The sequence below is a fragment of the Physeter macrocephalus genome, chromosome 20 (assembly GCF_002837175.3).
Source record: "Physeter macrocephalus isolate SW-GA chromosome 20, ASM283717v5, whole genome shotgun sequence".
Classification (NCBI taxonomy): domain Eukaryota; kingdom Metazoa; phylum Chordata; class Mammalia; order Artiodactyla; family Physeteridae; genus Physeter; species Physeter macrocephalus.
The window spans coordinates 87,154,929-87,179,278 of record NC_041233.1 but is presented as its reverse complement, the minus strand read 5'-3'; the positions used below and the strand labels follow the sequence as shown (position 1 = coordinate 87,179,278).

Sequence of the window (24,350 nt, the reverse complement as noted above, 5' to 3'; positions counted from 1 at the left end):
TTAAGGGCTTCTTAGTGGTTTTTTCACTTTGGCCCCTGCCGCAAAAGGAGGGGAATAAAACATAAAATATCTTTTGACACTGGTTGGCATATCTGCTAAAAAGTTTAGTATGGGAGGCATTCTTGTGATCGGCAGATTTCATTCCAAGCTCCTGCCGCAGCCTTACAGGACTCCTCTGCAGCGTGGACTGCATTGCGGTCTATGTACTCTACTCGCACCCCATCATCTTACGTACCCCACCATCTGAAGTTTTGACTTCAGAGGCAAAAGCAGACTTCCCTTCTAGGGAGAGGACTGCAGAAAACGTTATGCCTGGGAAGACAGGTACAACGCCTTAGGTTAGGAGTCCAGGTCTTCCCATAGGAACCCCACTGGGTTGTAATCCTGAGGCTCCCATTTCCCGTCCGCCAAATCTAAGCTCGGGTCCAACGTCCTCCTCCCGGTCCTGCGCGCTCCAGGCTCCTTTTCCTCTCTCGCTGTTGAGGCCCCGCCCCAGCCCCGCCCCAGCCCCGCCCCAGCCCCGCCCCAGCCCCGCCCCAGCCCCGCCCCAGCCCCGCCCCCTGGCCCTGGGGTCCCGGCCCCGCCCCGCCCCGACCCTCCCGAAAGCTGGGCGAGGGGACCATCCCTGGCTGTGAGCTCTCTGCGGTCGTCGGGTGCAGGCCACCATGAGCAAACGGAAGGCGCCGCAGGAGACGCTCAACGGGGGCATCACCGACATGCTCACAGGTTAGCCCGGCCCGGCGCCGCTGCCTTTCTCTTCTCCTCCCTCCCCGCTGCTTTCCCTTCCTTCTCTCACGTCCCGACAGCCCAAGGATGGGGTCGGCCCCTAGCAGCCCGGAGTCTTCCGTGCGGATCTTCCTCCGGCGCCGGTGGCAGATTGTCAGTCCTGCTGGGGACCCTTGAGTCACGCTTTGGCTGCCCTTGGACTGGCCGGTGTACAAGCGGGGGTCCCTGTCCCTTAAGAGGTCGTTACGCCCCCTTCCAGGAAACTCAGTTCTCGTTTGTTTACTCGTGGTTCTTGTTCACCCGAGCCTCTTGTTGCCTTTTCAGAACTCGCAAACTTTGAGAAGAACGTGAACCAGGCCATCCACAAGTACAATGCCTACAGGTGGGACGGGGCGGCATTCTCTGTTAGCATGCGTTCTCGGATGTGTGGCAGTTAACAGGGCTGAGCGTCCAGTGGATATTAGGACCGTCTGTAGGAGAAGAAAAGCAACAACTGAGGGTATTGACTCTGGTGGCACTTTACTACGATATTTCTGGGAGAATTTGGGCAGAGTTCTGTAGGATCAGTTTTAATTAGTTGCCAATTCTGATTGAAAATAGGCTAATACATATTTTTCCCATCATCGAACGTGAATTACTGAAAATGCAGTTTGATTTTAAGTCATAATGAAAGATAGTGGGTGAGGTTTGTGCTGTGAAATAGATGTGGTTCAGGGGAATCTTTCCATCTCGTTGGTGTGTGGCTGATCTGTCACGTTTTGAATCTCATCCTTGTCCATTTCACCAGGGCCGTTATCCTAGCCGTTAATGCCATATCCGCCTGCTTCCGCCCCTTTAATCTGTAAACATGTCCAAGTCCCTCAGCTCTTAAGAGCAAAAACAAAGCAATCTTCTTCACCTCCCTCTGCTCTCTAGCACCTTTCTCTTTCCTCCACTTTACAGTTAACCTTGAATAATCTGTATTCCTTGCCTGGATTTCCTCATCCCCAGTCATTCTTTATCTCACTGCAGTGTAATTTCCATCCTGCCAGTCCTCTGAAAAGGTTCTTACCCATATCTCATCTTATTGGACTCTCAGTGGCATTCATCTTGACTTCCGTGATGGCACAATCTTCTGTTCTTTCTCCTCTTTTATCTTACCTTTTAATGTTGGTAGTTCCCAGAGGTCTGCCCTTAGCCCTCTTTTCTCACTTTTATACTTTCCTTGGCAATCTTACCATTCTTGGCTTTGAATACCAGTCAGTGACTCCAGATCTGTATTCACTGGGCTTTTCTCCAGATTTTCAGGCCTATGTTACCTTTGTCTCTACCCTTTCAAAACTAAACTCAACTCCCATCTTTCCTTCTCACTCACCATAACTACAAACTGATTACACTCCCTTTCTTTACCTCCTGTGAATTCCTCTGTAAAATATTTGTACTGTTGTCCACACATTTGATGATCTCAAAATCAGAGAGAGATTTAACCCCGTATTCTACTTGAGTCTCAGGAGGCTTCAGAGAGGAGGTGTTTAATCTTCAAGGAGCCCATCAGGAGATAAGGGAGAGGAGGAACAATCTAGAGAAAGGAAACAAAATGAGCCAAGGCACTGAGACATGAAGGGGTATTGCATTTTCTAGGAAGTCAGTAATTCCGTTTGCATAAGGGGTACAGTCTGAGTGGGCAGTAAGTCTGGAAAAGCAGGTGATGCCCTACTACCCCTGCAGGCTCCTCCCCACCCCCCAGTCCCCATATACATTTCTCTTGATGTGACCAAAGTATTCTCTTGAATTAAATATTTCCTCTTTACCTTGATAAAACCCCAAAGCATCTGCATACAAAAGGCCTTTCCTGATTTAATTCTTCTTCCCTTTCAGGCTTTGTGCCATAGTGCCAATTATGTGGAACTGCTTGTCTTTGCTGAAACAATTTCCTCCACAAATTGCCCTCAACCTACCTTTCCAGACTCATCATCAGTAACATGCTAATACAGAAGTCGAAATCCAAATCTGAAGGTTATATGTGCTAGAACAGAGTGAAAAACTCAGGCTTCAAAGACTATCCAAAAACTACATTTAGCATTGAAATTATAGACAGGATACCATCAGTGAGCTCCCAGGGTGGACCCAATCTGTCACCAGACTACTGAGCTAGGTATGTGTGGAGAGGGCAAGGATACAGGTCACTGCTTTATGTGGAACCGAAATGAGAGCAATGAAAAAAAAAGAACTGGTACAAGGACATAGGGGAATACAGTTTTAAGCCATGAATTTAAAAGTAACCACCCATAAGCCAGTTTGGTATGTTGTAGTTTGAATACTTCTAGGTGGCACATTTTTTATGAAAAGAGAGTTATGAACAATTTCTAAAAACTAGCTATTAAAAAAAAGGCTCAATGATATTTTCCAATTAATCCCAGAAAGGAAAGGCTACTGGTTTCCTGAATCTCCCCAGTTTTACATATACGGTTAAAACTGTGTTATTCTCAAATGCGAGGGTTTTCAGGATACTTTTACAAGTTAGAGATGCAGGTGGTCTGTCAGCTCATTGAGTTTTAAATTTTTACACGGATGTGGAAAATAAGTTATCTTGGTGAAAGTTTACGCTGCGTATTTGTTTGTATGTATACTCCAGTTTAAGAAAAACTAATACTTTGCTGGCTTTCTAATTGGCTTTCCTTTTTTTGGTTCTTTTTACTTGTAGAAAAGCAGCATCTGTGATAGCAAAGTACCCACACAAAATAAAGAGTGGAGCAGAAGCTAAGAAACTGGTAAGTTTAGGGAGCAAGTTGGTCAAAGAGCTCACACGTGTGCCCATCTGATGGGCTCCCACAAAATGAAATTTGCCTCCGAAGCTGCCTTGACCCACACGGGCAGATTTCACTGCCTTCTTGGAATAATATTAATGCTATTTCAAGCATACTTTTTCAAGCTTGGAGTGTTTTTATTGGGGGAGGGGGTGGATTTAAGAATTTTTTTAACATACGTAATTACAGTTTTCTTTCTCTACTTTGCCATACATATATATATATGTGTGCTCATTCTCACACTGAATTTCAGCTTGAGTGTTGGTCCGCGAGGAGAGTGTGGTAACAGAGTGGTACTAGCATGTCTGCTCGCTAGCTGTCCCTTCTGATCTCCAGGTGGAGGAACTGATGTGAGTTAGTGTCCCCAAGGAGATCTCACCTACTAATAAGCACATGGTTAAGCCCCTTTGCATACATATTATGGCATTTAGCCCTGTTCTCTGTAATCTCCATGAAGCCCTGTGTGCTCATAGTGTCACTCTAGGGTGGGACTTGGCATTCTGTTCTAACGCATCCCTCATTGTGATGCAGGTGTATGTAAAAGCTTGAGAACTTCTGTTCTAGAGGAAGTCCACGACAGCATTGTTATAATTTCAAAAATTGGAAAACATCTAAATGTTCTCCTGTAGGGTATTTTTAAAGTAAATTATGATACATTCATACAATAATAAACTATGCGGTCATTAAAGATGTTGCAGTTTATTTATCGATATAGAAATTTGTTCATGATGCATTTTTAAGTTAAAGCACTTTACAAAGCAGTATGATTCTATTTTTGTAAGAAAAAAGTAGGCGTATGTATATACACACACACACACATATACACGCACGTAACTTTGCATATATATGTGAGCAAAAAAGAAGTCAGTATATAGCAGATGTTAAGTGGCAAGGTTACAGGTTATTTTAATTTTCAGGGTGATGAAATTCACAAGTGATTCTAATATTTTCTTTATGCAACTTTATATTTTCTAATTTTTCTGCAACAAAAGTTAAGTTTGAAAAAGCAAGGTCATTTAGAATTGTCTTATTAGGGCTCCTCTTTTGCCAATCATTTGAACATTTTGTCTTTGGGAGAATATATTTTTACTGGTGCTCAATTTTCTGTGTCCTTTGTTTGAAATCCGGTCATGTGATGATCATTGTTTTTTCATTTCTCATTTTTTCCTTTATCTTTTAGTGATTTGGTAAGCATAATATTTATGTGACTTTTATATTTTTTATTTTCTATGTAGCCTGGAGTAGGAACAAAAATTGCTGAAAAGATTGATGAGTTTTTAGCTACTGGAAAATTGCGTAAACTGGAAAAGGTAAAATGCTAACTTATTTGTTTGCTTATGGTGTCTGCCTTTATGGTAAAATGCTAACTTATTTGTTTGCTTATGGTGTCTGCCTTTATGGCAGCTATCATGTAGCACCATTGCAGGGTGGGTGATGTCATCCACCCTCTATTAGAGTCAGTGAGAAAAGGAAGGAGCAGTTTATGGCTTTGTAAGTGTCCTATATTTTAAATTTTGAATATTGTTCTTATAAACTGTTCACTTATTTTATGTTGCATTTTTTTTTTTTTTTTTTTTTTTGTGTTATGCGGGCCTCCCTCTGCTGTGGCCTCTCCCGTTGCGGAGCACAGGCTCCGGACGCGCAGGCTCAGCGGCCATGGCTCACGGGCCCAGCCGCTCCGCGGCATGTGGGATCCTCCCAGACCGGGGCGCGAACCCGGTTCCCCTGCATCGGCAGGCGGACGCGCAACCGCTGCGCCACCAGGGAAGCCCGTTATGTTGCATTTAAGAGACTATTAGCATCTGTGATAGAATTACTTCTTTATTTTCAGTACCATTTAGAAGGGAGATTATAAACTTTGACTAAATGATTGTTATCTTTTAGAATTTCTATGCTTAAACTCTCGCAAGCATTTTTATGGTTTTATTTCACCCTGATGATAGTCATTATATCACTTCTGGTCTTTTTATGAATAAGCCTTTTAAAAGTATTGGATAAATTAGAGAAGAGCCATCTTCATCTGCTTTCTTACTCACCTGTAACCACTGGGGTTTTACATGAATCCTTCTGCATGGGTTATCCGGGCAGTGTAAATGGCTCTTCAAGTCTCTTAGCTGCCTAGTGTATTTCTAGTAAGATCATTTGAGTCCTCAAAGCATTCCTAAATCATTGTTAGACTTTATTTTTTTTCCTTAAAGATTCGGCAGGATGATACGAGTTCATCCATCAATTTCCTGACTCGAGTTAGTGGCATTGGGTAAGAATCATTTTTTAAGCAGACACAGTAGTAGGGTTGTTTAATTTTTTTATGTCAGCCAAACTAAAGTACATGCTGTTTCTCTTCAAAGCCTGTACCTTTCCACCTCTGCGCCTTTGCCCATGCAGTTCACTCACCCATATTTTACATGTCTCGGGCTGGTTCTTCAGAGGCTGCCGCGACTTTAAAAGCCCCATATGCAAGGCACATGAATCCAGTTTGAGTCCCCAGCCAGAAATCATCTCTCCTTCCTCTAAGCTCCATTAGCACTTGCTCTGTGGACTTATTATCACTCCCTCCAAATTGTGGCTCTTTTGCCTCTCTGAGCCTGGTATTTATCTTAAACATTTAAGCTTTTTCTGTAGTACCTGGCGTATGAGCTTGGAACAAGCGCTCAGGTATTTCCTAATGAAGGCATCTCTGTCTTAAATTTGAGCTAGCAGAGGCTTCTTTGACACTGGAGAGAGTAAAGGTAACACTGAAACATTAGGGCTGCAGGGCTTTACTTAACTCTCCTCTTGATGGAGTGAGGCCATTCTTTTAGGTATATGATGATTGTTCCTTAATGGCAGCCGTTGGATGAATGTTATTTTACAATATATTAAATTCCTAAACCTAGTGTACTGAAAAGGAGCATGACTCCGTGGGGACCCAAGACAATTGTAAAATGTTAATATTTGTTTTAGAGAGCATCTGTTACATTATTCTCATTTTCCAGGCAAGAAAACTGAATGCAGAAAGTGAGATAGCTGCGGCAGGGCCAGAATCAGAAGCCAGGTCTCCCGGCTCCCAGTTCAGATCTATTATTTCTATGCCACATTGCCTTCCTGATATGGATATCAGTTTCTGTACTACACAGTTTCTGTACCAAGGCTCTTTGTCATTAAAATCTCAGTTTAAATATCATCTGAGAGGCCTTCCCTCACCACCCAATCTAAAGAAGACCCAGCCACTCTGTCATATTACCCTATTTTAATTCATCTACCAGATATTTTTCTTTGTTTATATATCTGTTTATTTTCTCTCTCTAACCACTGGAATGTAAACAGATAAGACCAGGGCCCTTATTTGTCTTATTCCTGCTGTATTTTCAGCACCTAGAAGAGTATCTGACACATAATAGGCCCTCATTAAATCTCATTTGAATGAATGGTTTTCAAGTGCCTGTATGTCTGGTGTATGAATAATGTACATGGGCATTATGCCACCTAGCTGCTTGGATGTCTTTTTCATATCTAAATTTATGACCGTCTTCCTAGATTAAGGCTTCAATAATTTGAACATTACCAAAGTAACCACACAGTAGTTTAGCAGGTGTTTTTTTTAGCTCAACAGTAGCTTTTATGTTTGACAAGAGGAGACATAACTGGTTATTTGTTACAAGGATCCTGAGTTTTCACTTGATACTGAGATAATGCTTTTCTTTCTTTGTAGTCCATCTGCTGCAAGGAAGTTTGTAGATGAAGGAATTAAGACATTAGAAGGTGAGTCTGTACAGTAGGTCACTAATTTCAGGTCAGATAAAGTCCTGAAGGGCCATGCTCTAACAAACTGGAATTTGAAAAACCCTTTCTCAATTAGTAGAAATGAATGGTAAGATTTTCTTTTTAACTCTACAGTAGAGAACAGATATAAAGTATAGTTTATATTCCCATTTTAAACACGTTTTGGTCTATAATTTAGAAAAAAAAAAAATCAAGAAGAACAAGAAGTGGCTTCTTGGTTTAAAGGCAATGATTCATTTGTAGATTTTTAGGCGATTTTTAAATTGCTTTTGTTTCTTTAATAAAATTCTAGACCGTAAAGTCCTCTACATTCAGCCTAAAAGCCAAGTTATGTATATTGAGAAAAATTCTGTTAAGAGGCTTGCAATGCTTATTGAAGGGATTTTTGCTTTCAAAGAAGTGATAAAAATAAAAGTCAAGTAATTATAAAACATTTTCCTTAAACCTAATATAGCAATCTTTTACATATAATTTATCTCTTCATGCTTTCAAGGGTGTATACTATATGGATTCATTACAGCACATCTGTGGCACTTAGGGATTAATATTTGTGGGCTCAACTATTTATAAGCAACCCAGATGGTCAGGTGGACAGATTTTGGAGACTGACCTGGGTTTGAATCCAGTCTCCACCCCTTTATTAAAATAGATGACTGTGATACTTCAGTCTCTCAGCTACAAAATGGTATCATGATATCTCTCTCATGTGATTTAATGCAATAATGTATGTAAAAGACTTAGCAGAGTGCTTGGTACCCAGTAATTACTTAAAAATAGTAACTGACTCTTAAAAGGCATGATTAATTAGTAATATTATTAACTTAAGAATTTGTGTGAATCACATAGCTAGAGAATGAATTGTTGTATATATGCATCTCAGAGAGGGTTTGTGCTTTTCTGCTTGTGGCATATATATATTTACCTGAGTGAAATATTGGTTAAAGAGGTCAAGAGTTTGTTTCTCAAAGGTATTCCGTTGCATCCCTTGGGAGTGTCAAGGATCTACTGTGGTGGTTTTACATTATTTCACCATTCACAGATATGTAATGTAATAGCTGTAGATATCCTGCTCTCCGTATATAACAAACTCAATATTTCTGTGGCATTTTCGGTCATATACCTTAATGTTTTCTGTGTGCACCCAATTATGAGAAATATTACGTGCTTATTTTTAATAATAAAGGTGCTTATTTTTCTCCATTTTATGTCTCCAGAGAGAATTTATGTTTGTGAATATAAGGGTGACCATAGGAATTGCTTTTGAAGCATAATCTTGCCGTTTCTTTAACAAGGCTCACTCCTGTGCCTGTACCCACTAAAGGACCACCCAGATGGAACTCGGTCACTTTCAATTTAAGATATTACAGTTTTCTTGATTAAAAAAATGATAATACTACCTGTCCTTTCAATGGGATTTTTAGCATAGTGCCTGCACAAATCGGTACTCAGTAAATATTAATCCAGTGAAGGAGTGAATGAACAAATGAACAGTATGAATGAACTTCTGCTGCTATTAACCGTAAACTAAGCAATATAGGTTCTTAGAAGGCTGCTTTTTGCTATACTCAGTGAAGTTTGGTATGATCCTGGTATGTTTTATCTACTGTTCTGTGTAACTATAATTGAAATTTTGATTCAGTAAATAAAAATGATTATGCAGTCACTGTTGGGTTCTACTGTTGACTTGAAGAATCACTTTTATCTAGTTCTTAGTATCTGAAGGTTTTTTTCATTTTCTTTTCAAAGTCATTTCAGTGTGTTTTCCAGGTAGTTCTTTGAAAAAAAGGATCACTGAAACTAGCATTTTTTTTCAAAAATATTTAAATCAGCATCTCAACTTTATTTATCTTCTGTACAGATCTCAGAAAAAATGAAGATAAATTGAACCATCATCAGCGAATCGGGCTAAAGTAAGATAGCAGATTTTCTTTTGACACTTGAAATGTAAAAGTAAAATTTTTTATAGCCATTCTTCCATACACCATAGGTCTTCAGACTTAGCGAAACACAGCCATTTGACGATTCAGAAATGCTAAGATTTGTTGCAGACTCCTGTAGAGAATAAGCCTGTATTCACACGTGTTTTTTTTACTGCCTTCTAGTTTGTTTGCTTGTTTTGAGTGTATCCCACATTCCCTTGACTTTAGCTGGGAACTTCCCCTTAAGATACATAGAACTGAGGGCCTCAGTCAGTCAGGGTGTTTATCTCATGCTTACACTGTAGAAAGCACTGCCTCTGAGGTTAGGATATAAACAGGTTCAGTGTAGCTCTTAAGAAGTTTAGAGTCTACCTGAGAAGACGGGACATGACCATGAAACACTAAATTTTTTTAAAAAGGAAAAGGAAGAAAACCCAGACACCTAAATACCAGAATAGGAATAACTAGTAGACGTGTCGTCTGTCAGCATGGGTAACTACTTTGTCAAGTGCAGGATACAGACCCCCCCGCTTCTGACTGATGATTTACAGCACGTAGTGTGCATGCATAAGCACGTATGTCCTCTGGTCTTAGGTTGTCTTGTTGGCCATTCAGTCCTATTAACCTTCTGAACTTCCCTGTTGACGCCTTACCACAACATTTTAAAACTTACACTGCCTTTCCAAAACTCTGAACCAGTAAAAGATCAGGATGGTGTAGTTCTCACTGTCCTTGCATTTACCTAGTAAATGGAGATCTTCTGAAGAACTTGCTTGTTGTGAGAATTGTTTTTGAACAGGCACTTTATCATTCTTAGATGTTATTTAATGCTAAGATAGTATTTTTAATAGCCTTATTGAAATATTTCATATACCATGTAATTCACCCACTTAAAAGTGTGCAATTCAGTGGTTTTTTATATTCACAGAGTTGTGCAACCACGACTGTAGTCAATTTTAGAACATTTTTGTTATCCCCAAAAAAGCCCAAACCCGTTAGCCATCACTCCTCATTTCTTCCCAACTGCCCTTCCCTCCCCCAGCCCCTGGCAACCGCTATTCTACTTTCTGTCTCTATAGATTTGTCTTTTCTGGATATTTCATGTAAATGAAGTCATAATATATGGTCTTTTGTGACTGACTTCTTTCACGGAGCATAATGTTGTCTCGGTTCATCCATATTGTAGGATAATATTTTAAAATACAAGTATCTTTCAGGATTTAAGAGCAATAAACTGTAATCCCTGGATTTGCCAGTAGGGAGCAATCTAACTTGGAACCGTATTAACTTAAATATATTTATTTACTGTTGGTATGTGAATGCGAAGTTTATTTAAAATAAGTTTGGATGGAATATCTGGAATATCACAAAGCATGACACTTAAGGATTTTGATCCAAGTTAAGGAATAAACCTCTCCCCACCCCCCCAACTTTACTCCTGTCGTAATGAATTTTAGTCTTGATTTTTGAAAGATCTGCTTGTATAAGGACACTTGATAAGGTAGGCAGTTTAATTTCTAAGATTCAAATTTCACAAAAAATCTTTTGTCTACTTATTCTGTCTTTATAGATATTTTGAGGACTTTGAGAAAAGAATTCCTCGTGAAGAGATGTTACAAATGCAAGTAAGAGTGTGCTGAATTGTATTCTTTGATTAGAATTGAGAATGTCAGTTGGTGAAAAGCCATTTTTAGAATACTGACTTAATTTTTCTTCTATTAGGATATTGTACTAAGTGAAGTTGAAAAGGTGGATTCTGAATACATTGCTACAGTGTGTGGCAGTTTCAGAAGAGGTAACATACTTCCTAAGCTTAGGTTATTCTTGCCTTGATGTTAAAATTGCCTAATGTGTATGAAAAGCATGGATTAAAAAGGCGTAATTTATGTTACTTTATAGATTTACTAAGATCTAGTAGTATTAGCTAAATTTGTTTATAAATAGGAATATAAATTAGAGGAAATTCATCCTGATTTTATTATAGGATGGGTTTGTTTGATGACTAGTTCTAATAAAATTATTATAAAATAATTTTAGGTATATTTAATGCTAATAGTGGTTATCTGGCTAGATGCTAGTGAAGCCATGTGTAGTTTTTGTGTTTGTTGTTTTACTTTATTTAATTTTCTAAGTTTTCTGTAATGGATCTAAGTTTAATGTCTCAGAGACATCAGCTCAGAACCAATTCTCAAAACAGCCAGGTTCTTCAGAAGATCTTGATTTACTATGTGAATGTGAACAAAGTGAGAACCACACAATCCTGGTCTCTTACTGGCTCAAATTTTGGAAGGGTAACCTAAATTTTAAAATATTATCTTAAAAAATTGAAATAGAACTTTATTTAAAACCTTGAAATAGATGTCTGACTGAATCTCTGGCCACCTCTGGAGTTTTGCTTAGGAAGTGGTAATAGGCTATCAGAAATTCTCTGGGTAGCTGCTATAAGAATCTAGCATTCTTATCTATGATGCCATAATAGTAATTGTTACCAATACTCATTAAGTGAATTCATTCAGAAGAATTGAAATGAATTTTCTGATTAACCTTTGCAGAGTTAGAGCATATTGTTTAATTTGAGATTTCTAAATATTTAGTGTCCATAGATATATTTAAAGGTATATTTAAATGTATGTTATTTTTATTCATTGAGTAGTTACTTAGGTACATTTTTAATAATATTTAACCAATTGTATGCAACATATATCTAACATCAATTACTGTTGTTATCCCAGATTCTGCTGTTTACATCAATATACCTGAATAGTTGGACAGAAAATTGAACTCTTTTAACTAATTCTGAATATGAAGCACAGTGAAATAGAAAGTTAGGCTGTAAGAAGTAAGACTCTTCTATGTGTGTCATCACCTTGGTTCTGTGTTTGCCTAATTGATAAATTTACAAGGAGAATTCCATACATACTTTTTGCTGTCATAGGTGCAGAGTCCAGTGGCGACATGGATGTTCTTCTGACCCATCCAAGCTTTACCTCTGAGTCAACCAAACAGGTACCTCAGAATTTATAAGCAAATGTGATCGGTCTTACACAGCAGTGAATATCATTTTCTGAATGATAGTTGGATATTTTCAGAATGAGTTTTTGTCTTAATCTTTCTGAAAGTCAGTTGAAGTGTTTTGTACTGACTGAATTCTTTGAGAGGCAAAGTAAGTTGTTGGAAGGGATACGCATTGTTTGTCCACAAAGAATTGGCAGGACAGTCTAACATTTGAAAGAGATGAAATTTAGTAAAATACTTCCAGAATTATTTATTGTCTATCAAGAAACTTAAGCTCTTTTAGAAGACCCGTGAAGGCAAAATGCTTTTGATTTTGGAATATATACCTTTTAAAGATGAAGCAGGTAACTTTTTGTTTAATGAAACAGATAAGGACAAATGATGTCTATTTAGGGGTATCATGATATTGGTGAAAAGTGGTGGTTTCCTTTGATAAGATGAATTTTCTATTAGAAGAAAAAGTACGCAGAACATAGGAAAACTAGGCATTTCTGCATAGGGCATCAGAAAACTCATTTTAAAAATGCTCTCTTGCTGTAACAGAGTAATTGCTTTTTTTCTTATTCCCTAATTATGACTCTATAGCCAAAGTTGTTACATCGTGTTGTGGAGCAGTTACAGAAGGTCCATTTTATTACAGACACTCTGTCAAAAGGGGAAACAAAGTTCATGGTAAGTACTCGCTTGAGTTAACACATTTAAAAAAAACCGTGGAGACTGTCCAGTAACCATTCTGAGTGTGACCTCACTGTAGCTTAGTGTCACGGTCGGTAAATAGGACATCCTAGACCTTCGAGGAGATATATTCTCTAATCTGAGAATATTTTAGTAAAGAGGTTTTTTTTGTTGTTTGTTTTTTTTTTTTTTTTTTTAATTTATTTGGTTGCGTCAGGTCTTAGTTGCTGCAGGTGGGCTCCTTAGTTGCAGCTCAAGGGCTCCTTAGTTGTGGCATGCAAACTCTTTGTTGCAGCATGCATGTGGGATCTAGTTCCCGGACCAGGGATTGAACCCTGCATTGGGAGCGTGGAGTCTTAACCACTGTGCCACTAGGGACGTCCCAGTAAAGAGTTTTGTTCTAAATTCCCCACTTGCAAATAATCTGTGCCATTGGAATAGGTAATTATGCATAATCTGCTATTTTTAAAATATCCATAATGACTTTAATACATTATATTTTTTCCCTAAAATAGCAAATACTCCTTGACTCAGAATATATTAATAAGTGAGATTAGAATTGTCTGAAGAGTATTAATCTATTACAAGACCAAAGAAAGAAGGCATCAGGGTATGTGATAGAACGTCCAGGGGAAGAACCATGCTGTGTGAAATGATAAGTAGGGGGCTCGTAGAGGGGGCACCTGTGGAGTCGTCCCAGTGAAACCCATTGTGATGGACCGTCAAAGTCCTATGTTCTTCCTAGGGGATTAAGACTTGAGGATTCAAGACAAATAGCAAATGGATTAAAAACATTAATAAATGGTCCTGTATAAAAACCGAAGGCAAACAGAAATCTAGGGCTAATGTAATAAAGGCTTACATTTATCTGCTGCTCACTTAAATACAGTATTTGGGTGCTCTTTTCTCCATGCCCCCCTTTTTCTAAGTCATGTGACTGAGAGGAAAGAGACTATGCTTTTGGAGCATGGACATGCTAAAATTAGCAAGAGTCTCACTGTGTAGATTTGACAGGCTTAGCCAAAAGTAGAAGAAGATGGTTGAGATAGATAATTGAATTACCATGTCATTCAGAAAATGGAACGGTGGTTGCCAGGGCATGGGCGGGGCAGCAGGGAGATGGGGAGTGAGTGTTTATGGGGACAGAATGTCAGTTGGGGAAGATGAAAAAGTTCTGAAGATGGATGGTGGTGATGGTTGCACAACAATGTGAAAGTACTTACTGCCACTGAACTGCACACTTAAAAAGGGTTAAAGTGGTATATTTTATGTTACGTGTATTTAATCATATATGCAAAAAGACACGTCATTTGATTCAGCATGGTGATTTTAATGGGCTATGAAAGTATATTGCCTAAGTTGTCACACTTTATCAATATTTTCAAAAGAACTTTGGGAAAGGTAAAAATAAAAATTCTAGTCAGTTTTTGGGAATTACATTTATGATCTGTTCTCCCTAGTCTGTCAGGTTTTGAGCGCTTACTCTATGCCCCAAAATATATGCACACATGAGATATGAATAAAAATAGGATTTATATATGCCATATGACCATCCTTTTAAATTTAGATTGACTTTAAATCACTCAAAATGAAGGTGCATAAATCTTACATTTAAAGAACATTCAATCAGATAAAATTCTAAAAATCATGTGCTAGACAAGTTGGGTTGTTTTTTTTTAAATAGTAGGAAAGTGTCCTGGTATGCCACTGGGGACCCCTTCTGGCCTGACTCTCTTCCTTCAATAGTCATCTCTGTGAAAGCACTGGACTCTCTCCTGGGGAAATGCAGCAGCTGTTTTCAGAGTTAGCCACCAGGAAGGTGTTTACACAATAAAAAAGCAGAAGCATTTTTTTACAGTCTGAACAGTATTCTTCTGTGCCCAAAGAGATCCAGAGGAAAGACCTACAGAGGCTGTAGTAATCCAGCTAGCAAGAATACAAGGAAAAATTACAAGCTGGTGGGCTGGGTGTAACCTGCAAAGGAAGGTGGGTAGCTGAGTATATGAACGTAAAGAGTTGCTGACATAGTGGAATTGGGTTATCCTAGTAGCTGCTCAAAGCAGAGAAGTCCTTTGTCTAGGAAGGTCAGAGGCAGCCAAATCCCAGTGACGCTGCAGAGTCGGCCGGTTCAGACCTCACAGTACATGGGGTATGTGAAAGACTAGGACCACTCACCCATCCTAGGATACGGGCTGGAGTTGTGGAAATCTTGGCTCTATCTTGCCTTCCGTTCTCTCGGTCATGCCTGGCAGCACACGTACAGGTATTGCCAGAAAGGGAATCCTCCAAACCTATTTCCAGAAGAAAACTGGTTAAAAAATAAGAAAGCAGGCTTTTTGTTTGTTTTTAAAGTGTAGAAGACTTAGACCACAATAAGAGACTAAGGCCTTTATGTGGTGACATAGGAATCCATCTTAGTGGATGGTCTGTATATAAAGTTTGTATACTGTACATGTAGTTCATGTATTTACTGAAGCTTAGAAAATGCCATGTTTGAGCCTGCTGTTTTGACATTTATAATTAGTATTTGTTAGGATGAGAAGCACTCCACGTCAGCTTTCAAATCATTTTATTTTGGAGGCAATAAGAAGTGATTTGTATCTTGTTGCAAAGACGGTGGGTGTTGGTACATTGCGTTGTAGGAAAGTAGATTTGGATACGGAGGCTTTAAGATCTTTTGGCTCCATTACCAATTTGTTGTGTGACATTGACAAGTTGCTTTACTTCTCTAAGGCCTTAATTTTCTTATTTACAAAATGATATCCTTGCCCTCTGTCAAAGGACTGTTATGCAGATCAGATTAAGTAATATATGTGGAAACGTTGAAGGGTTTGTACAAATATCTTTTGAAGATACTGAATCTTCAAAGAGTTGTGCAGTGTTATACTAGTATAATACATAATAATAATGTAAAAAATAATATATTTCTATTTGGAAATAGATCAGTTGGAAGAAGGTAGGAACCTGGAAAGAATTAAATTGGGGAACAGAAAAAGGGATAGAAAGAGAGAAGATGGGTGCTATGAAAGAACAAGTGGGGAGATTGAGTGTCAGTAGGAATGAGAAGGTGTATTCAGTCAATTCACCAAACACATACTTAGCATCTACTACATTCCAGGCTCTGCTCTAGGAGCATGGGATAGATCAGTGAATTTAAGTAGAACTTTTATTTGAGGGTATGGGAAGGCACTGCTACTTAACAATGAACATATTAAGTAGGTAAAACGTTAGGTTAAGATAATAAGTATTGTTTTTTAAAAAGAAAGGGAGTGCAGGAGACGGTATTAAAGAGTACGGCCTTATTGATAAGATGAGACCTGGGGAAAGACTTGAAGTAAGGAAGTTAGGCAGGCAGGTCTCTGCGGGGAGAGAGGCAGGCAGGAGTCAGGGCAGTGACCCTGAGCACATGAACATGCGCAGAGATCACCAAAGGAGTTAAGATCTCTAGGTTTCTGAAAGAAAATTGGCTGCAAAATGAATTCAGCTTATGAAGTGGAATAAACTCCACTCCATATCGATCCACTTGATTTCAGAACATCTTGTTGCTATAAGCACTGACTAAATAGTTTTAAAGATATGACCATCTGTGTGTTTTTTAAGTTATCTCCAAAACCTGAATTCTCTTAAACTAATAGTAATCGAAGCTTAGGAAAGCCAGGGTTATTCCAGATCTTCTTGTAAACTCAGGGTCTTTAGTTAATTGAGCTATTATTCCTGTGAATATAATAACATTTGGAAGAAAAACCAATTTCCTGTGCATTTAGATGCATTTTTACTTTATATATGGTGAGTACCACTCAAATTTTAGCATTTCGTGCAGGTTTGACCTTGGAGGATGATTTTCTGTGAAATATCTACAGCGAAGATTCACAGGACAATAGATGATACCTTGGCTACACTGGGGAAATGAAAGAGGCTTTATTTCAGACAGTCAGCCTGAAGCTACCTAACTGAAATGCCAAACAAAACTAATCCACTCAATCGAATAAAGAATTTACAGTAATACAGAGAGATTCTTTAACATTAGCACTTCAGAAAAAGTGAAGGAAATAAAAGTAGCCTTGAGGAAAGAAACAAAGCCATTAGATGAAATCCTATTACTGATGTGACAAACAGAAAGATCATTGCCTGTGGGTTCAGACACCCAGATCTGCAAGGTAATGCCTCACGGTAATTCCATTTGAAGGTTGAGTTGGAACTTGTTAGTGCCGAAGAAGGTAGGTTTCATATTTGAAGATAAACAGGTTTTCATTAATCTCTCAGGAACAGGAGTTGCTAAAGAAAATACCCATTTTAGATTTTAGATTTTGATTTTTCTCTGTTGCTGAGTGAAAAGTATGTCTTTTAGTGACGTGTGTACCAACTCGACTGCTCTTTAGGACCAGAAACCTGTCACTTGTGTAGTTTTCTTAGAATGTGGCATTTGAAGCTTTAGGTTTGAAATTTGGTGATGTTTGTATTTCTTTTTACATATTTATGCGTTGCCGCCCAGTCCATAAACTTTCCCCATTTTCCTGGAAAAGGGAAAGATAACAAAACAGACCTTGATAATTGTTGTTTAAAAACCACAGAAGTATAATGAAAACTCACCTGTAGAGAAGGAAGGAAACGATCCTCTAATTTTCTTATCTTTTAAATTTTTCTTAATTTTCCTCTCTCTGTCTTTTCTAATTTCTGGGAGATTTCCTCAATTTCAACTTCTTCTACTTCTATCATACTTTAAATTTTGATTTAAATCTTTTCCTTGAGTTTTCTTTTTCTGTAGAATTCTGTCCTTATTTCATGGATAAAAATCTGTGATCTGAGAATATTACTGGTAGCTTTTGTGTCTGTTTTCTTCTCCCTGAATAATCATTGTTTCTTCCAAGTTGCTTTTTTCTGCTTGTTTTGGTCTCTGTCTTTCAGACATTCCTTGATTAGCCTCTTGTTTAGAGTCACAAAAAAGCCAGACCCTCATAACCGGAACCCTTGCCTGCTGTTTCATGTGGTTCTTTAGTTATCATGAAGCACAATAGGAAGGCAGGGATAATATATAGTGCATAGAAAACCTATTAAGTTACAAGCGCTCAACAGTTCTAAAACTGCCTCCATTTAAAGCAAAAATAACTTGACAGTTAACAATATTTGATTAGAATTAAGCCTTAAGTTTAAAAAAATCTTTAAACATTATTTTTAAATATACGTTTTAGGGTGTTTGCCAGCTTCCCAGTAAAAACGATGAAAAGGAATATCCACACAGGAGAATTGATATCAGGTATTACTCAAAATTTGTTGCTGACCTATTAACTTTTCCCTTCTTTTCCCCTTCTCCCCTTTTCCCCCTCCCTCTGTATGTCTTGGAATTTGCATAAAAGTGCCATATGTCCCTGTGATAGACAATGTTTAGCCTGACAGTATGTAAAGAATAATGACTGTCTACAGAATCTACTTTATTATCTCTAGGTTCACCATGGTGCCTTCTGCAGCTCAAAGCAGATCCTGCCTGGGGAGAGTTGGTTGTAACAAGTGATACTGCTTTGCATTTGTCCACACCTCTTGCAGAGCATAGTTTACTGAAACCTCAACTAACTGCAAGGTTGAGGTCATTTGAATGGTCTACCTAATGATGGTGTCCTCTTCAGTTATTGGACCACACAGACTTGTTTTGTGCCTTAATGATTTTAAGAGTCCTATTTTTGCTAAATTGGAAATACGTAGTAAAAGATTGGTGAATTGTTTATTATTTGTAGGTTGATACCCAAGGATCAGTATTACTGTGGTGTCCTCTATTTCACTGGGAGTGATATTTTCAATAAGAATATGAGAGCTCATGCCCTAGAAAAAGGCTTCACAATCAATGAATACACAATCCGTCCCTTGGGAGTCACTGGTGAGTATTTTTGTCCGCGTTAGAGATAATCCCAGTCATCTGGCTATTTGGGTTTAGCAACTTTGGTTTTTCTAAAAAGCCTTCCGGTAACCGTGCCTGTTAATTGCAGATTCTTTGGTATTGTTAGTCCCTCAGGCAACAAAAAAGGCTTTAATCCACAGGTGCTCCCAGGCCCTCAGTTGAAGGCCCATGGTGACAAGATTCATTTATTTCCAGCTCTGTTAGAATGGATTGAATTCTTTCTACTTCTGATGGTCAGTAAATAATCTTATTGATCTAAAGTGTTTTTGTTTTCTTAAATGTATCTCCGAGACTTCCAAAGAACCCAGGTATTATTGCTGTTAGTGCCAGGCCAAACTTGGTAGCTTTGGTCCCAAGCTTTTAAAGTTTCAAGAGTAAGAATTGCTTAATCTCTGTTTTATAGATCTTGTTAACATTTCACAGTATACTATGTGGTTTACTATTCTCTCCTAAGAAGATGAAGATTTTGTCTTTTTGTCCTACAGGTGTTTTTCATCCCTGGTAGATGAGGGCTGTGCTTCTCACATGTCAGTGTGTATACAAACCATGTGAGAACCTCGTTAAATGCAGGTTTTAGTTCAGTGGGCTTCTGCATTGCCAGTAAGCTGCCAGGTGGGGCCAGTACTGCTAGTCCGGGGACCGTATTTTGAGTTGCAAAGGAACTCACTAGAGTATTGTCTCTAATACGGTGGAGATCCAGCAGACAGAAAAATCTTGGATTAGGGCCACTTCAGATGGCCAGAGTTGGGATCCTGAGGTTCTTTGTGTAGCGCCGGTAATATGTGTGGCAAAGCACAGACACACGCTCATGGGGGAGGGGGAGGGCGGTCAATATCTTTTTGTTTTTTTGAGTGGCTTGGGGACTGTTTTCTTCTTCCTCTGAAAGGGAGTCCTGTGTAGCTCTCAGTCCTGAAACCTCTGAACTCCAGAACTGGTTCATGAGGAAGGTTCTGTTCTCCCTCCTTGCAGGAGTTGCTGGAGAGCCGCTGCCCGTGGATAGTGAGAAGGACATCTTTGACTACATCCAGTGGAAATACCGAGAACCCAAGGATCGAAGTGAATGAGGCCCGTCCTCCCCGGCACAGCCCAATAGGTCTTAATTTATTTCTTAACCTTTGCTACGTAAGGGTCTGTGGTGTTTTTAAATAATTGTTTCTTCATGCTGTAGCTTGCATTAGTCAATAAAACCTCTTGTACTATTATCAGATGATCTTGTGCTTATTTTATTAGCAAATATGTTTAATTTATATATTCTGTTCATGAGCACACTTTACTAAGGGTCAGTGGAGAGGACTAAGAGATGAGATGATAACAAATCTTAAATGGGAGTTTTTGTTTTCTCATTTTCTGCCCTTATGCTATAAACCACATTACCTCATTACCTTTCCTCCTATTTACTGATTGTAAATTAGTCAGTTAGGCAAGCCTTTGGAAGAGGGTTCAATCTTTTTTAGAGACTTTTTTCTATGCTTGGCCCATATGCGATTTTGTAACATATACTTATAACCTAATTCTAAGAAGAGGTGTGTGGTTTATCTCTTAAATGAAATCTGTAGCAGTTGATTGTAATCCATCAGAAAGAGCTTCCCTAATTAAAACCACTTTTAATATGTACTCATATGTATAAAATATGGTCTCTTAAACTTCGAACAGAGATTTTACTTTTTTTGCCCTAATTTTCCTCCAATGTAACTTTTAAGTTCAGATGGTCAAAATGTATAAGTAAAAGCACTCCTTGAAAGCCCTAGCTTTGAAATATAGAAATTATTTAAATACAAAATATAGGAAGTTCTCAAATGTTAAGTAAAGCTATTGAAAACAAAATAATGTAAAAATGCTTTGTAACTTGCAGTGGGCTATACAAACATAAGATACTACCTTTTGAATCTTCTTTATTAACCAAGTTATTTTGTAGCAAAACGGTATTTCCCTTCCAAGAAATAAATGATTATAAACAATGGGGCTTTTAAGGAAAACTAAAGTATTTGCTGTGATAATTTTCCCTGCTAACTACTGTCAGGTACCATAACGTCACAAATTACGTAAAGATTTATTTGAACTAACTGAATCACTAGATCAAAGTTAAATCTGTTATAAAATCACATCACTTTTCTCCAGAAATAGACAAGAAGCCCAAACTAGTTTCCATTCATCACAAAGCAGCTTCTCCAGCTCAGTCTGTTTCACTTACTACAAGATTTGATTTTAAGAGTTATTTGTATGGGAAGATTTTTAGGTTCTTGTCTGAGACTTCTGCTGGAAGACGTGCAGCCGTTCAGATTTTTCTGGCACACTCTTAACCGTGAGTGTTGTTGACGTCCAGTCGCCTGACTTCGACGTGATAGTCCAGGACCACAGTCACAGCGCTGGAAGATTTCTGGAGCTTGCGCGGTATCTTTGTGCCCTCTCCTAGAGCAGACCTGTCCCTCCAATGGGACCGGTTTACAAATCTTAGTCCAAAAATGACGAGCACAGCAAAGTTCAGGTCCACAGTCGAAAGTTCTAAGACAGCTTTCTCCCTCTTGTTGTGTAACAAGATTGATACGGGCTTTAGTAATAAGCAGGGGGAATGGTGGCTTGTGAGGGCATGACTGGGTTAGGGTGTGGGGTGTAGGATAAGGTCGCAAAGTAAAGATAGAACAGCATGCCTGGCTCCTGGGCTGAAAGCAACAATGGAGTGGACATCTCAGTCTTCCCAAACAGAATTTACTGCTTTATAAAGTTGAAACATTTATTAAAGAAAGATGGGATTTCCAGACTTGAGACGTGAAATAAGTATCACTCATCAGTGTTTTATTAAATGAGATTTGTACTGAACCAAAGAGAGACCACTACTTAACACAGGGGGCAATTAGCCGTCTTCAACAGACAAGAATGGCCAGTTCACCACCTTCAAAATCCTAGCTGCTTTATGTCAGATTGGAATTTGAGACTACAATTTTGTAAAAAGCATCTTAGTGAAGTTTGTATTTTGTCCGAGAATGAAAAGTTATTGCATCTATGTTCATCTCTCTTTTATTTTGTATCCTGAGGATCTAGAAAGGGAAATTTCTATTAAATTATAGGCTGTAAAAAGATGTGTATATAAAATTTAATTAAACAATTCAAGGCTTTCTTGCTAATCAGCCCGTTATCATAGCTATTTCCGTCCTCTTGGCCTGCCAACTACCTTGTGCCCCTCCCCCCATGATCTCCATAGCTGTTTACGGAAAGAGATTGGAAATAGGACATGCTCCCTAGGTGTTTCCGGGGTGGAGAGGCATAAGTCAGTTTCAGCCTATCCTTAAGAGCCTAGGAGGAGAAAATGTTTTTCTTTAAAAAAAAAAAAATATATATATATATATATTTATATATGCTTAGAATGCTGCTCTTACCCTTACTGCCTTGTGATTTTTTAATATTTGGCTTCCTCTTGGGTTTGTTTTCCTGAATTGGGTGCTCAGTTGTTCCTTGTGTATCTGTGTCGTCTTGGTCGTCGATCTGCCTCTCCAGTATCGGGGTTGCATCTTCCATTGCAGTGCAGACATCTGAGAGACACAAGCAGGTGGAGTTAGAGGATGAGAACCACAGACAGGCTCATTATCAGACTGTCACAGGGTTTGGCAGTACTTCCGCCTTCAGTTTCTGTATAACTTTCTAGATTTCCGGGACACGGGCACTAAATATTTACATCTCACATATGGCAAAGCAGGTGCTTAAGTAATTAATGGAATCTAAGTGAAAACAGAAGAACTCGAAAGATTCCAACTTGAACCCTTGCTTTAAAATCATCTCCAAGTTGCTGGCAAGAGTTGTTGCCGGGAAAGAAACTATTTTGCCCAATCGGGAAGAGGCAGCTGCGGAGAACCACTTTGGAGCCTTTAGAGAGTGCCTGTCATGGAGTACCCCAGTCTAAGAGACCCGGATGCTGTGTCTGCTCTTTGGGAGCGCTGCAGTCCTGCAAGTCTTGTGCTGACTCACCGTTCACGCAGAGCGTCCCCGGGCAGCACAGGGCAGCCCGCTGGCACCACCTCCGTAATCCACGACACGTAGCACAGGATGGCTTTTCATCCTGGGGTTTGAGGCAGAATTTTCTAGTGTTGCAGTCTTTGTCAGACACGCACTGTGAACCCTGGAAAGAGAAGCTGTTGTTACAGGGCTAGGGAATCCAGCGAGATGTGAAGAGTTTTTATTCCAGGCAGGAGATGGAGAAAGCCAAAAAGAGAGGCACTTTAAACGCTGAGGCAAACCTCAAGCAGCATCTTGACTTTTCACTAGAATTGGTTTTCTTTCACAAAGGGGAGAGCAAATCACCAACGAAGAGACCTATGTGCTGCAAAGGTTATTTGTGTCTAAAAAATTGACCTACTTTTAAACAGAATTTCATCTTTTATGCTTTCTGTGAAAATGGAAGAAAATGTTTTCCCACGTGTGTCTTAGAGACGGTTATGAGATTTTTGATGTGTATCTAGAAGCTCTAGATGCTGTGCGATAGTTTAATGAAATGTTGGTGTTTGTGGCATCCCTATTTGACCTTTTTACTCCAGTGAATCACATCAGTCACCATTTGCCAAGTAGGCCCCTCAGTGCGCCAACCCTACCATCCTTTGATTTCTAGTGATGCAGAGAAACAGATACTGGAGACTGATTTTTCTCATCTACGGTTGATGCTTTTTCATACGTATATGAAACATTTCCTATAAAACAATTCTGTGAAGTGAGAGGGTTGGCACGCAGCATGTAACTTCTGACTCCCATATTCGCTGGCTGTGTGGCCTTGGTTAAATTCCTCAGCGTCTCTGAGCCCATTTCCACCATCTGTCATTAGGAGATGTGATAGCTGTCTCAAGCTCTGAGGAAGAGGAAATGACATAGTATGTATAAAAGGCCTGGCACGTGGTGTATAGCTTTCTAAATGTTAGCTTACTCCCTGATTTATAAGTGAATTGATAGCTCAATGCCCTGAAAAGCCACTTGACTCATCTGGTGAGTTAACGCTAAAGCGACTGGATTCTTCCAGGGTGCCTTCCACAGCCTCAATCCAGCCCACCGTCTAGATGAGCTATTTCAGATGCTCATCTGCGTGATGGCTTCACTGGAGCCCAGCGCCCAGCCCTCCTCCTCCACCGAGCGTCACCTTCCGGGCCCCTTGCGCATCCGCAGAGCTCTTGATGTCGTTGACATCCAGAACCAGGGCTCCCAGCAGGGCGCACAGCCAGCCGAGCCGCAGCAGGACCACCACCACCACCATCCTGGACCTTCTCAGCCCTCCCTGCGTCCTCCTCGAAGCTGGGCTGCTCTGAACCCACGATGGAGCTTTTGCCAAAATGGGAACTCGGCAAGCCGCCTGGAATTGCTTTTTCTGAAAGAGAAGCACATCTTCATTGGAGGAAGTTGTGTGAAATCGGACGAGCGAGGTCTGACCGGCGGGTTCCCTCTGAAACTTTATAGATGTGCCCCCTCCTTTCTCTCCTCCTCCTTCCTCCTTCATTTCCTTCCTTCTTACCCCACACAGGCTTCAACAAATCCCCTCAAATCTGTTTGGTCAATAGTTCAAAACAAGGACTCAGTAGAGGGGGAGCAGGGGCAGGGCTGCAG

General features: G+C 39.5%; 2 protein-coding genes across 4 annotated transcripts; one reads left to right on the top strand and one right to left on the bottom strand.

Annotated features, from left to right (window-relative positions):
• The first annotated feature begins 560 nt into the window (after nucleotides 1-560).
• On the top strand, nucleotides 561-19,975 carry POLB (DNA polymerase beta). 3 transcript variants are annotated; one of them, XR_008616188.1, is made up of 15 exons: nucleotides 595-726; nucleotides 1,051-1,108; nucleotides 3,410-3,476; nucleotides 4,748-4,822; nucleotides 5,711-5,769; nucleotides 7,204-7,253; nucleotides 9,133-9,184; nucleotides 10,764-10,818; nucleotides 10,916-10,988; nucleotides 12,129-12,199; nucleotides 12,794-12,880; nucleotides 18,073-18,137; nucleotides 18,613-18,752; nucleotides 18,914-19,006; nucleotides 19,743-19,814. XR_008616188.1 is itself a non-coding variant. In XM_007127117.3 (14 exons), the coding sequence occupies exons 1-14, from the start codon at nucleotides 666-668 to the stop codon at nucleotides 19,835-19,837; spliced, it is 1,008 nt and encodes a 335-aa protein (XP_007127179.1). In that variant the 5' UTR covers nucleotides 561-665; the 3' UTR covers nucleotides 19,838-19,975. The 3 variants fall into 3 exon arrangements, 2 of the variants coding, with proteins under 2 accessions (XP_007127179.1, XP_054937128.1); XM_007127117.3 differs by lacking the exon at nucleotides 18,914-19,006 and having other exon boundaries at nucleotides 561-726; nucleotides 19,743-19,975; XM_055081153.1 differs by having other exon boundaries at nucleotides 18,914-19,864.
• A 767-nt stretch (nucleotides 19,976-20,742) lies between these two features.
• DKK4 (dickkopf WNT signaling pathway inhibitor 4) lies at nucleotides 20,743-24,009 on the bottom strand. The gene is made up of 4 exons (XM_007127123.3): nucleotides 23,890-24,009; nucleotides 22,734-22,884; nucleotides 22,142-22,300; nucleotides 20,743-21,294 (listed from the first exon to the last, which is right to left on the bottom strand). The coding sequence occupies exons 1-4, from the start codon at nucleotides 24,001-24,003 to the stop codon at nucleotides 20,957-20,959; spliced, it is 762 nt and encodes a 253-aa protein (XP_007127185.2). The 5' UTR covers nucleotides 24,004-24,009; the 3' UTR covers nucleotides 20,743-20,956.
• Between the last annotated feature and the right edge of the window lie 341 nt (nucleotides 24,010-24,350).